The sequence below is a fragment of the Lynx canadensis genome, chromosome B4 (assembly GCF_007474595.2).
Source record: "Lynx canadensis isolate LIC74 chromosome B4, mLynCan4.pri.v2, whole genome shotgun sequence".
Taxonomy (NCBI): domain Eukaryota; kingdom Metazoa; phylum Chordata; class Mammalia; order Carnivora; family Felidae; genus Lynx; species Lynx canadensis.
In genome coordinates, this window is record NC_044309.1 from 35,153,564 (window position 1) to 35,168,326 (window position 14,763).

At 43.8% G+C, this 14,763-nt stretch overlaps 1 protein-coding gene across 11 annotated transcripts in view; it reads right to left on the reverse strand.

Moving 5' to 3' along the window:
• Positions 1-14,763, reverse strand: part of CACNA1C (calcium voltage-gated channel subunit alpha1 C) — a 664,692-nt gene that overhangs the window by 186,703 nt on the left and 463,226 nt on the right. For 8 of the 11 annotated variants that reach the window (XM_032593890.1, XM_032593889.1, XM_032593891.1 and 5 more), the window contains exons 8-9: positions 7,883-7,986; positions 388-560 (exon numbers count right to left, since the gene is read on the reverse strand). In XM_032593890.1, coding sequence (XP_032449781.1) covers positions 388-560; positions 7,883-7,986 — 277 coding nt within the window. Of the gene's footprint in view, positions 1-387; positions 561-7,882; positions 7,987-8,289; positions 8,394-14,763 lie in introns of all 11 variants that reach the window. The other 3 variants (XM_032593882.1, XM_032593886.1, XM_032593887.1) reach the window with 1 other exon arrangement.

Sequence of the window (14,763 nt, forward strand, 5' to 3'; positions counted from 1 at the left end):
GATATATATGTACACACATTCCTACACAGTAGGGATTTTAAAACTCTAATGGGAAGACCATAATCTAACCCCTGCCCAAAGAGATGGAGCCTGGAGGAGGATGTCTGATAAAAAAAAAAAAAAAAAAAAAAGAGTCCACCTTAGCAAAATCTCAACTGTCTTTTAGACTCCTTGGATTCTAAAAGGAATATGAGGCTTTACAGATCAACAGCTATTATTTCCCATCTGTGACTGATTTCTATGAGCAGAAATGATCACAATCAATGCTACAAATGTTGCTCCAGGTAGACAAACTGTAAGGACAAGTTGGTGGTAGAAGGTTTCACTGTTCTGGACTCTGTCTCCTCCCTCTCCCAGAACCCAGCCCAAGACAGGACAGCTGCTCACTGTTTCGGGGCTTCTCCTCATCCATGCCTTCATCCTCATTCTCAGGGTCGATGTCCTCTGCCTGGGTGATCCAGTCCAGGTAGCCCTTCAGGTCCTCTTCCAGCTGCTGCTTCTCTCGCAGCTTCTGGAAGTCTCCCCGAGCCTTGGCCTTCTCTCTCTCTTTGGAAAACTCTCTGGCAAGAGAGAGTGGAGTGGCAGGGTAGTTGAGCACACGGAGGAAGAGGGCCAGGTGGGTGGGAAGGAGAGATGGAGATAAGAGGAAATAAAGGGATTAATTTCTTCTCTTTGCACCAGGAGACCTGCCCACCTGCCCCTGCTTTCTACAGATAGCATTCTCTCATCCCAGGCTTTGTCTTCACTCTCACATAAACAGAAAGTCACTGAAGCAGACATTCTTGACACAGGCCACCAGAGTACAAAGTAACGAATAAAGTCCATTTCATTATTCTTGGATCACGGTCACAGACTTTGTCTTTTAATAGTGACTGTACTCCAGTGACCAGGAAACCCTTTTCAAACAGTCACTTAAAACCTCCATGACAGTTTTGGATCATGCACTTTCATTTTCCCCTGGAACTGGGTGGCCACTGGAAAGCCTTACAAACATCTCTGGATGACAAAGGTGTTAGGACTGGTGGTGTGCCAAAGCCCACTCACCCGCACTGGCTCCTGGGAGCCCACCACACACAGCTCTTTGCTGCTCTAGCTTCACTGATATCTCCTTGTGGCTTGAAATTGGCCACAGTGGGAATATTTACACCATGGAAATTGGCAAAATGCTACAAACTAGGGCTTTTTCTCCCTGCAGAGCCAATTGGTAAATATTTACCAGTACACCACTGATTTAAGGCCCAGGAGATTTAATCTCCTTAATCTCTATTCTTACTACTAGAGCTCGTTTTGCCACTTTTAACATGCCTGGAAGGATTTCTAATCTAGAGAAAGTTCTTCCCCACGAGGAGACAAATGAGGACTCCAAACACAAGAAAATGTCCTGGGGGCTGCCTTTTATGTTAAAAAAGAAATGTAATCAGAATGGAAAAATATATAAAAGAAAGATGATATAAAAGTTAATGATGCATTCAGTTTAAAGTAATCATGAGTAGAAATTGGAATTGGATTGGGATTTGCTGAAAGAAGGGCGTACTGAAAAATTTCTGACAAAATTGGTATTTCTTTCCTATTTTCTGATTCTGTTCTTATTTTCTCTCTGACTTCAAATGCACTTTCTAGCAAGAAAGGGGCTGGCAGCAGAAGGAGATATTCAAGAGGGCTAGTTCTGAACTCTTAATGCCTTTTCTTCCAAAATAGGACTATAAGAGCATTTTCGTCTTTGATATTTAGTCAATGGGAAATGGGGCCCTTGGTGGTGGTGGTGGTGGTGTGTGTATGTGTGACATGTACTGAGCATCTTGGTTAGTTCACAGAGACCTGATTCTTCCTTCTCTTACCAGTAAAGGCCTAGTTCAGGGCAGGAGGCTGTAGCAATCACCTTGAAGGCACAAGCCACACTAAGGAAAGGCACCTTGGAAGGAAGAGCACAGCAACAAATCACAGAGGGACAAAAGCTCAGCACCTGAATCCATTCAGTCCTGTAGAGGTGCCTCTGTCACCACATCCACTGTCTATTTAGTATTTGCATTTTGCTTATATGGCCTCAGAGCGTACAGATTTTTAGCATTCACTATTTTTATGGTGAAAAGGGGTTAGGACAAGGAGTGGTCTAGGGAATTTTTTAATTGGGAGATGCGGGGGCTCTCAAGCTAACGAGTTTTCTTGAACTGCTGTCTTAATGATGCTCTGCTTTGGATGGAATTTTCTTCTTAAATTTGATTGAATCCAGTTCTAATTGGATTGAACTTGCTCTTTCTCCGGCTTCCTGCCAACTGGCAGTACCTTCATTTTCTTCCAAGGAAGTTTAATGCCAGGGAAAAGCAACCAGATTGACAGCTCAAAATGAAGATGGAAGCTTTGCCTTGCTTTGTTCCCTCCCCCCTTTTGCTGTTGTGGATGAGCTTGGATATGCCCCCTATATCTGGGCATACCACCTGGGCTGTAGGCTTGTTCTCTAGAGATGGTCACCTTATATGGTAGTTCCTTCCCCATGCAAATCCACTCCAATAGCTGTGCTTCCAGGACCCTTCTCTGGACTATCATTATGCCCTCATACATTTGCATTCTCCATTCCTTTTCTGTGGAATGGGTTTGGAGTTGTAAGGTGACTTAATAGTTATGGGTTCACTTTAGCTCTTTTGGATTATTTTGCAGAGGTCTCAAGTTCTAGTTACAAGACAACTACCCGTCCTTCTGGAGTCAGGAGAACAGGGTTGGAATCAAACTGGAGTAGGGACAATCAATCCAGTCTTATGTTACAGCATTTGCCCCATGGAATGAAAGTTCATCATCCATACTCCAAGACTCTGGGGAACTTACATAAATATCCATGAGGTTGTATTGGGGGTGTGAAGGGAATGGAGAAGAGGCAGGACTGGATCTGAAGTCCTTCTGGCTCCCTTTGGCTCCTATAGTGTGAGGGGTATAACTAGGCTTGTGGCTGGATGGAAGGTGAGTCACAGTTTCTCTCTCCAGATCCCACGCAGTAAGGGATTTTCTGGTTCGCTTTATCTCCTTGCCTGGATGCTAGCCATGTGCCTGCTCTGGGGACTGAACTAATGAAGAGATGAAGCCCCAGCCTGATGGGCTGTGCTGGGCCCAGGGACCAGAGCTGGCCAGACAATCAGCCATAGCCATGGCATTTGTTATAAGGCAGGAGCACAGCTCTTCACAGCAATGGCCAATGTGAAAAGTGAGAGGTGGAATAGAGAGCTGGGGCCAGTATTCAGTAACGTAAAGCACACAGAGGGAGGTGCATGTGGAAAATCCAATCAATACAGAGGGCTTGGTGGGGCTCTAGGCCCTCTCATGATCAATATAGTCGATTCTCATTATTCATAGATTCTGTATTTGCGAATTTGCCTACTTGCTAAAACTTATTTGTAACTCCCAAATTGATATTTGTGTGCCATTGTGGTCATATGTAGATATGTGCAGCATGGGGTAAAACTGGAATCACACTCCTAGCTGAGGTTAAACAAGGCAACACTCTGCCTTTGTTTCAGCTCTTATACTGTAAACAAGTGTACTTTTTATGGTCTCTTTAGTGCCATGTTTTTCACATTTCTGCACTTTTTATTGGTGGTTTTTCTGTTAAAAATAGCCCCCAAACACAATGCTGAAGTGCTGTCTAGTGTTCCTTAGTGCAAGAAGGCTGTGATGTGCTTTACAGAAAAAGTACATGTGTTAGATAAGCTCCATTAAGGCATCAGTGATAGTGCCATGAGCACAATGTTAATGAATAAACAATATATATTAAATAAGATGCCTTTAAACAGAAACACACATAAAATAAGGTTATGTATTGGTTATTTGACAAAAATCTTGTGACTATAGACTCACAGGATCCTAGCCCTGTATTTCTCCTAAGAGTAATGGTTTAGTATTCATTAACTCAATGTTCACGGTGACCTCATAAAGCATAACTGTACAGAAAATGAAAATGACTATAGATGTTGCTATCTCTTCTGCTTTCACCCACAAAGAATGCATGTCCTGGCATTTCTCTTGCTTCTTTCTGGGCCTAGACATTGTGTCTTAACTATGTGCCATGGGCCAGGCATGCTATCAGGTTGCAAAATGCCTCTCCACCAAGACCCCTGCTGTTTTGGGGAGACACACCCATTTCCCAGTGGGAAAGGGGACAGGATGGCTCTCCATCTAAGAGATCCTGAGCTCTTTGTCTACTGAAAGCACATGTCTGAAGTTCTCTGCAATCACTTAAAAACAAAGAGTGACCAGATTCCAGAGGCCAGGAACTTCTACCTGACCACAATTTAAGTACAATGTTGGGAATCTCACTGTCACTGCTTTAATTTTAGTAGGCTGGAGACAGAGATTTCTGGAGAGAAAAGCAAATATAATCCAATTCTTGTTGGTGGTAATACCAGTCCTGTAAGCTTGTGAGGATCAATAGATAATGAACACTAAACCATTTTGAAAAAAAATCCATGAGATGTATATTCTTTACGCTGACTCCATCTGGCTTCATGAGGAAGAAGATGCTCTAGATATGTGAAGGTTCTAGGTAAAGGATGCCTAACTCTCTGGTGACCAAAATCTCAAAATTTCTATTTTTTACTTTATAGAGTGTCATCTTTCCTTCCTGCTTTAACAGAATAGTCCAAGCACAATTTAACTTTTTTTGGTGACTGAAGGACATAATTTATGAGGATGAGCTACTGTGTTGGACTGTAAATAATATAATCACTAACTGATGGGTGTAGGGGTTCTTCTTGTTGGGGCTCTTTCTGTTCCAGTGGCTGTTTCCAGCAGCCAGCCTATGGATTGGTTCTGCTTCCTCTCTGCTCCTCTCATCCCTCCTCACTACACTTACTGCTATTCACCTCTCTGCTTCTTGACTATGATTTAGGAATGTAGGATTAACTGGTTAACTGGGTTTGGGGACAGTATAACATGGAGGATAGGGGTAGAGGCTGTGGATTCCCATTGGCTGGGTTTAACCCTGGATCCTCCATTTTCATCTGTAAGAATTGAAGTGAAATTTCCTCATCTGAGCCTCAATTTTATTCTCTATAAAATGGAGCTATAAATAACACCTAACTCATAGGGTTTTTGTGAACACTGAATGAGCTATTTACCTGCAGCTCCATGCATAGAGCCTGCCCTGGAGAATGATGGTTACTGTTCATGTTATCATTGGGACAGTGAATTTTGTGGAGCTCTGAGAGTTTTTTGGATACCTTTGGAAGGTTGGCTTAATCAGAAGTCTGAATGATGAATAAGTGGGATTTTGGTTGTATTATTGTGGTGACTTTTATATTACTGTCCTGTTTGATCAAGATGGTGACTCAAAACTGAAACCACTGCCACCATGTGGTCAGCCAGTAAGAGCCTGATTCCAGGTTTTGTCATTGAGTGGACTCAGGGCCACACATTCAGAGTGGCCAGCCCTTTTGACTGATTAGGAGGCCTCCTTAAACCAAGAAGGGGAGATGCCTTTCCACAGACACTTCTTTGACTAGGCAGAGGATGTGCCCAGTGGCCCAGGAAGACTTGGGAGATTCTCCCTCAGCAGTTTTGGAGCTGTGAGGAGCAGACTCCCACTCTGGGTCAGGGAGCAGATGCTGGGGAACGTATTCCACAGAGACCAATTTACACAAGAGCCGATTCTGAAGTCTGAAAGCCTTAGTGTTCCTATTCAGAATCAACTCATGTTTGAAGTATTACTATGTGCCAGGGTTTGGTCTAGGTATTTGTACACACACTATCTCAATGGGAATGAGTTGGGCCAAGACATGGTCTTCAAAACAACTTTTCTCACATCAGCAATTGTTGCCATTTGATTTCTCTGCTTTAATATCATGAAGAAGACAGCTTTCCTGGGGGAGCCAAGAATGACTGTGAGTGGATACTTTGCTTGATGAGGGGCCTTCATGGGCTAGTGCTGATTCTCTACTTTGGATTCCTGGGGAGAATTTCACTTGCTTAGAATCGATCCTAATCTTTGGGGGAAGAAAGTAGAATCATTTTTTTAAAAGGTTCAGAGCTCTGGCTTGTGTTACAGCTTAAGTTCATTCAGTGTATATCCCACAGACACCGATGAGAAGATAGGGTCCAGGCTGTGCCTGAGTGCTGGTCCTCGTTCTGATACTTACAAGCATAATGATGTCACACAAGTCACTTACGTCTGGGTGCACTTTCCTCATCTTTAAAAGGAAAAGGTTGATGATTCTGTTCAATAATTCCAGTTATGATAGGCACCAAGTAAACAATAATCATTGTCATGACAGCACCATTATTGAGCACTTACTATATGCTAAGTATTTTACACAAATGATCTCACTCTATTATCACACAAACCTATGAGTTGGTATTATTATCTTCATTTTTCAGATGGTTTAAAAGGGTGAAGTCACCAAACATTATGCATCTAACAAGTGCAGAGCTGGGGTGTTCAAATTTGTCTTGGGTGAGAGTAATGAAGTTGGATTTTTTAATGCTTTCCTTGGTGATTCACATATAAACACAGTGGCATTTTCTTGTGTTGGAACACAGAAATCAAAACCTTTCCACCTTCCAGGCAGCTAATCAGGGGCTTATGCTGTCCTGTTCATCATTTTTTCCCCTGATGGAAGACACTAGTTTCCTGTGTGGCCTTACCTTGGCAAAAGGCATGGTGTCATCAAAGTCTCTAACAGGCCACCCACCATGGCAAGAAGTGAGGGTGGAAGCAGATTCTTTCCTTCACCAAATCCCAAAGACTAAACCTGATGCTCCTGCAATGCATTAGGCAATGGCAGGAGACAGAAGTAGCTGTTCCCAGTTTATGTACTTAGTAAAAATGAAATGCAATTGTTCCCATCAGGCCTGACTTTGTCCCAGAATTAATGTCCCTGGAGACATAGGAAAGGCTACTTGAAGCAGCTGACCTGTCTTGAGCAGGGCAGAAATAGATTGTCCCCCACCCCCATGTAGCGAAGGCAGCAGAGTGGGTCACCCACGAGCAGGTCACCAGGAGCATTTTGGTGTTAGGCCTTGGCATGGCTGGCATGGACTTGTGAAGAAGAAGGTACATTGAAGAAATGCCCAGTGAGTCTCTGTGGTATCAAGGGGGCCATCCCCAAGGTGGCTTGATGCCTCAACCATAGGCTATTTCTACCACTTTTTAACTTTATCAGAGGAAAGCCCAAATTAGGCAAACTTTATACTTGTAGCCAAGTAGATAAACTTAAAGGAAAGTATATTCCATCTCCTCTATTCTCAAAAAACCTATGGCTTTGAACAGCTAACTGCCTTTTCCACCCAGAAAGGGACATACAAGGCATGGACCGCTGAGTCTATGAATTAGAATCAAAGGGGATTTTATTTTTATTTTGTATTTGTTTATTTATATTCTATTTAAAATTGTTTGTTTATTTATTTTTCAACTCTTATTACTCCAGTCCATTTAGTACTGAATAAGAGCTATCTGAAATTTTTACTGTTAGCCTGTCTCAAACTGTAATTAGGCAAGTACCTATTTGCAAGGCTGTTGCATGTGTTAGCGGCACAGTCTGTGAATCTTCCCTGCAATCCCTGCTTCCAAACCCTTTCGACTCAAGGGTCTCACCATGCAACTCCTCAGGTAGAAGGAGAAGCATCCTGCCTACCTGAACAGCCACTTGAGGGTAGGAGGGGGTTGCATGAGCTGGCAGGAGACAGATGAGTCTAGGTATCTCCTCATGAAGCCCAAACCAACAGATTAATCCTTGTACATTTGATCCTCTGTCCAGCCAGACCAAGGACATTCACTTCAAGGCTCCTGAGGTGGCCTCTTATCCCAGGTTCATCAGAGCCAGAAAAAAGAATAAAGCCAGGAATAGCATAAAGAGTAAATAAAATAAATAAAATCAAGACCTTTTTCCTTGGTCCTGCTTACCCGCTAAGAACACCGAGAACCAAGTTAAGTACAAAAAATGACCCTATGATGATAAGTGTAACAAAATAGATCCAGGGCCAGTCCCTTCCTACGGCATCATTGACCTGGAAGAATGGAATGATAGTTAGTGAGGCACACTCAGCAGCCGAGCACGGCCAAGTGCCCATCACCAGCTCCTGGACACTGACCCAAGCAGTGCCGGGACCTGGGGATCCTCTAGGTCCAAATCAGAGGCCACATAGGCTGCCCAGCCAATGGGTCAGAATCTGTGGTTGAACAGGGACTTTTTTTTCTGGTTTTCCTGGCCTGTTAGGATCCCATCCCCGAGGACCCTGGTGATGTATATAGTGGGACCTGGGACCTTGCTCGGCTGCATTGTAAAGAGTACATAGAAACGGTAAGCTTACCCGCTCAACACACCGAGAACCAGATTTAGAACGAAAAAGGATCCAAAGATGACCAGACTGACAAAATACACCCAGGGTAACTCATAGCCCATAGCGTCCTGCATCTGGAAAGATGAAGAGCAGAATGAGAGCAGGAAAAGAGCAGGAAAGAGAGAGCAGAATGAGTTAAAGTGAGGAGGCAGGCATGAAGGGTGTGAACAGAACTGGAGACTTGTGAGGCTAAACCAGGGTCCATGGTTACCACTGTCACCCTCAATGTTCAAAATACTTCCTCATGACCCTGACCTGACCTGCAAAGGCCCTTTGCAGGCTTTGCCTCAAGAGGAGGCTTTTCTGGCTCTCTCTGTTGTTTTATTTTCTGGACCACAAAGCTTCCTTCAATGTTTTCACTTGTCAAAGAAGGTGGGCCACCTGAAAAAACTATTTCTTCAGTGTAGGATGGTTTTAGCTCAGTTGGGTTTACATGGCATTAAATCCTTCACTGCACTCTAGGGGTACCTTAACCTTGGTGTCAGGAGTGCCTCAGCTCTTACTGATGGAGCCAGAGATCCAGAATCTTCAAGGATGTGAGGAAGGAGAGAACTTCCTAAGGGGCTTTCCTGATCTGGGCCCAGGATTTAGAGGCAAAAGTCCAGTGCTTCACGAGCACTATGGGCCATGGCCCAGGAAAGATGGTCGTTTTAGTTATGTATTCAGAGAACAGTTCCAGTCCTGCAACCATATTTCCTAGATGGAAAGAGCCTGTAGCCTGGAGACTGTGACCACGCCTAACAAGGGTCATGGAAACAGTCTGAAAGGCTGCAAACCCCTGGAGTAGCTGGAGGCAGTGGTGTGCTGGAACTTGTTCCCCTAGGCTTTGGAAAGCCACTGTGTCTCTTCCCAGTTCCATGTTCAGTGATGTCACTACGGTAGCCTAAAGCTGACCATGGTGGGCAGAAATGCACAAATGACACCGATCAGACCCCTTCTCCCCTTTGCTCCTAAGAATTGGTGGTTAACATTTACCAGCACATCACTGGCTGGAGGGTACATGTGAACATGATGCAAGGTGATAGAGCAGCATTTTTGTCAAACAGGAAATTTATTCTGATTTAGTTTCTCAAATTTACTTCTTTTGATGCTTTCTGGCTAGACCAATCAGGATTTAGTCTTATCTTCCTAAAATGAACCACAACTTTGCCCTTGTGAAATTCCATTACAGGAATCCAAATTCCTAATACAAAAACTTCCTGAATGAATTAGTGGATCTCAGAGTGTGGCCCTCACCTGCTTAGAAATGCACATACCTGGGTCCCTTCCTGAAACTCTGCAGGTGGACCCAAAAAGCCATGTTTCAACAAGCCCTGCAGTGAGTCTAATGTATACTAAAGTTTGAGAACCACTGATTTACACCATTCTCCGTAACTCCCAACTTCAAAAACTGGGACGCGACACGACAAATAGTGATTCACTATTTGTCTCTGCTTTGATGCGTGGCAATGTTCTTGAACGTGTGGTCTGAAGACCACCAGCATCAGAATCATCTGGAAGAATTGTTACCATTGCAGATCCCTGGGCCATTCCCCCCAAATCGGTACACCTCATAACTCTGAATGTTAGTCACCCAGGTGATTCGAAAGCCAGGTGCCTCAGATGAGTCACATGTGTGCTGGGATAGTACCGCCCTCAGCCCTCAGGGCTTCTCAGGCTCCAAGAAACCTTATCCATGTGCCTAATCACGCTGGACAAATACTGTGTTCTCTGTGTGCTGTGAGTGGAAAAGAATGAGAAGTTCTGGGAGACCTACCTAGTTGGATTGGTTTGAAGTGTTGTATTCCTATATGTTCTTTTCAAATCTAATACTATGTATCTGGGGTTACTATATTTTTGTTAGAAGAATCTACCAAATGTAGCCATAGTGCAGAATACAAAAATTGTGTTAAGGGCTTGGGGATCACTGGTTTGAACTGAGTCACTCACTCAGCAAAAGAAGAGTTCCCAACATTTGTCCACTCAACCATTGCATAATTGGGTTTAACATGAATTTTTTGAGCATTCCCATTCCCAAATACTCTGCTGTTTTTCACATAGTACTTATCACTTTCTAACTGTATAACTTATCATACATTTATATACACATATTTATTATGTGTGTGTCTTCCATGCGGAATGTAAGCTCCATGAGGACAGGCAGTTCTGATTTGGTTTGTTCACTGGTGCTGAAAACAGTGCCTTGCACATGACAGGTACTCAGGAAATGTTGAGTGAATCAATGAACTTGATATGTGCCAGGTACTGTGCTATAAATAGGAAGCCCTTGCTAGCATGGGGGACAGATAAATAAAAGGCAACTACAACTGGAGGTGGTAAATGCAGTTGTAGGAATAAACAGGCAGGGTTATAGAAGCTCAAAGGGAAGAGTGGCTGTATGAGGCTCAGAGAAGCTAGCAAGGGCCTAACCAGGCAGGAGTGGGTAAACCTTGCACTATGGGGTCACTGAAGGCAGAAGGAGTGCTGGAGCAGGAACGAAGCCCAGAGGCCATGCGATCCTATGACAGAATGGTGGGTTTCCTAGGAACTTGGCAATTATCAAAAATAGAACCCACAGCTGAAAAGCCATCCAGGCTCTGGGATGGAGGCTTTTTCCAGTGGCTGAATACTAAAATATCTAGCAAAACAGCAGTTGTTATAAGAGACAGGTTAGTAAAGTCTGTGTGTGTCAGACTGTGCCCCTTTCACAAGGAGCCTGGGAGCCTCCTTTAACCAGAAATTAACCAGCAGAGGAAAGACCTATACCTTCACTCCCAGGAGGAGAAAAAGAATATGGCAGTCATACAGGAAGGGGCAGAACTGGTGAAATAAAGTTAGGGAGGAGAAAGGCACAGGCACCACAGTGAGCTAGGCAACCACAGGCCACATAATGATTGTAAGGATGGCCATGTGATCCCAGGGTCTGTATGTCACATTTTATTATGGGGGACCGTGAAATAAGCCATTCCCTAGTCTTAGCAGTGGTCTCATTAGAGTTCACGTTGGTTCAACAGTATTTCATGAGTGCCTACTATGTGTAAGACACCATGTTCTGTGCCAGTGAAAGCGACGGGGTTGAAAACAGCCCTGAGATAGGAGAAGGCATCTGCCAGGAGGTGTTTATAGAAAGTGGATTCAAGGCCATGAACCCTTCAGGTGTCCTAGCTTTTCTTTTCTCAGATTAAGTCCTGCCAATGAAAGTCAGAGCCCCTTCCTCTTCCCTAAGTTAGCAAGGGTGGGCAGGTCAGGAAGCTGATGGAAGCTGTGGACCCACCTGAGAAAAGCACCAATGGTGCTTTGCATACAACCCCATGGATGCATGTTTCTGACCAACTGCTCTGTGCTAATCCTAGAAGAGTTTTCCCCAAGGGGGCCTGTTCTGAGTGAGTTCTCCTGCTTCACCCAGGATCTCAGACCTCCTCACCTTCCTCAGGACAGAGGGGAACAAGTAGTTCCAGAAGGCAATGGCATGTTTGCTGCAGTTCACACTCTCAGAGCTGCCTCTGGAGCCCAGGCATATGGTGAGTGGGAGTGAGGGCTGATTGGCACTGAACCAACCTCCTTGGAATTAAATCTCTCCTGACTGGTTTCTCATACCCATAAATTTGTGCACACTTAACCTCACAGAAAACACAGTTCCCCAGGCCACATATCTCTCACAAATCAACAAACTCATGAATGCTGGAAATTTCCTTGGGCCCTTATTCAGATTGGGTGTCCTTTCCTTTGTGTCACAAGGGGAGTGACTTCCAGCATCATTAAGGACTTCAGATAGATGGAGCTATAGACCATGTTGCCCACAGATAGCTCATAGAGAGTCTCATAACATTATGATCTGTAGATAACATCATGACCCATAGATATCTCATTGATATCCTCATGACCCATAGATTTCTCACTGATATCCTATAACCTCAAGAGCCATAGATACCTCATTGATATCCTCATAATAACCTCATGACCCATAGATTTCCCATTGATATCCCTATGGTAACCTCATGACTCATAGATATTTTCATGACCTATAGATATCCCGTAGAGAGCCAGGGCTATATTCAGGAGACTCAGGATCCCTACCTCTCTTTTGTCCTATGCTTTTGGTTTGGTCTCTCTCTCTTTCAAAGGTTTAAGATGCAGAATAGCAGGTGAGGAGCAGGAGGTAGGAGGACAGGTGGGGAGATTAACAAGTTCCTAAGACCCCATCACTTCCTCAGGCAGCAATGCTCAGCAGCCACCAGTGGGTGATTCTCTGGTCTGTGTGGCTCAGGCCTGAGAGGAAAGTACCCCTTTCTTGTCTTCTCTTTTGCTTTCTCTTCTTTATTCTAGGCCACCTACTTTTGGGGGCAGACTGAGCAGAGAGCATACAATGCTGGGTGTCTCTGAAGTAGGGCAATGCCTGGAGTGATGAGATTGATGTCTTAAATCAGCTGGAATGGAGCTATTAAGAAGAGAGAGAATAAATAAAGACATATTTTTTAAAAATGACCCAGATTGCTGACACCCTTATTTAGAGGTGAAAAAGGATGGGTTTTCTCAAACCATTAAAGCTATATGTTTCTTAGGCCTATAACAAAGGAAGCTTTGTGACTTTTGTAAGGAAGGCATGTATTGAGACATCTTGATGTCCACCATAAGCAGCCATTGCAGCCTTCAGGCCCAAGGACTAACAGGATGACACCAGGCTTTGCTGAAACACACACCTTATTAAAATAATTCCCAGAATCCATAGACACACCAAAGGTGATACTGAATGAAAAATACAGAAGAACCTTTTGAAAAGAACATTTAATTCCTTGAGGGCAACTTCAACCTTAGACCTTCAAATCCAACATTTATTTTTTCCCAGAAAGAAAAAATAGGAGGAACAAAACCCCTGGGCCCTAGTCTGTCAAGGCTACTCTCAAGCCTAGCTGATTTCCATGAGTTTTCAAGTTGTGGTATTTTCTCCTATCAGATTCGTAGCATAGGCACTGGGGATCTAAAAAGACTAAGTAGTTTCAGCAAATGCCAAGAAGTCTGTCACTTGTCATCAAAGGCAGGAGGTGTAAACCCATAAAAGTCACAGTGCTTTGCACAGAGTATCATTAGAGGATGATATGGCTGCTAGAATCATTAGAGGACATGGGGTTCCCATCCACAGGTCAATGAGTAGCAAGTCAGACAACAGGTACTACCTGACTCCTTTCCACCCCCTGCACCTATTTATCATTGTACATGGAAAACCCGTGAATGCCTCAGGGCACAAGTAAAAGCCTGGATTATGTGGGGAAAGACACCAACAGCCTCCTGACATAAAGGTAAGCCAACAAAATTAAATCCTTGATCTATTAAAAAAAAATCCCTGAACTCAGTTGGAATCATGCATTGACATCCTGGGGAAGTTTAGGGGGCATAAGGAGTGGACTGGTGGCCCCAGGTACGAACACCTGTGTAGGAGAAGGCTGGCTCACAGCCAAAGGAAGAAATGTTTGTTTGTCCTGGGCAGCCACCAGGTGTGGGGTTGAGTTTGATGCCCGTGACTGCACCTCTAGGTAGGTGGCTTTTCAGACACATTGGGGCAGCTGAGCTGAGCTGTTGAGAGAACCTAAAACACAGTTCTCTCCAATCTCCCAAAATGTTATAAAGCTTGCTTTTCCCAGGAGGAAGAGCCTCAAGGCCAGTGAAATTCCACTTTCTTCCTGAAGTGCTCTGTGCCAGTGTGGAACTCTCTCTGCTCTCCCTGAGTGTACAGTCCTGTGCTGCTAAGTTATGTTTCTTTGTGTGTCCCTTAGCTCTTCAATCAGATCCTAAATTCCTTGAGGGCAGAACACCTCCCCATCTCTCTACCCGAGTCCCTACTCAGTCCTGGGAACACAGTACATGCTCAATAAATGTTTGTTAAATGGAATTATTGAATAATAAGGACTCCTCTAATGTCAGTGAAATGAATAAAATAAAACCAAATAATTAAATAAATAATATCTTTGAGAGATGCTAATTTTCTTTTTGATATGCTTATAAACCACCAGTTTACTAAATGACATTCTTTATTTAAAGTGGCATGTGCACTAAGTGGGGAGCACTTTCACTGAAGCAGATTAAAAGTTAAGAACTGCAGGGTCTTAAGTAGGACCTACCACTTTCTCTACTCTGATACCTGTTAAAGAGCCCAGAATACTGTTTCTAGGTTACTTGAGGATTTTTTCTCAGCTCTTCATTTAGAATGACTATTAGGTCATCAATAGAGCTCAGCTTCATTTCTGCTTTCTTGATGCCTTCAGAGACTCATTTTCTATATTCTGCAGTGAAAAAAGGTGGCTTTTTGAAGAAAAGATTGAGTGGGGAAAAATAGGGTAAAGCCTGAATCAACCTGCCTGGGTGTGTGTGTGAGAGAGAGAGAGAGAGAGAGAGAGAGAGAGAGAGAGAGAGTTTAGTAGGAATTATCTTGCCAGCATGTCCAGACATGTAAGTGGGACGACAAGACAA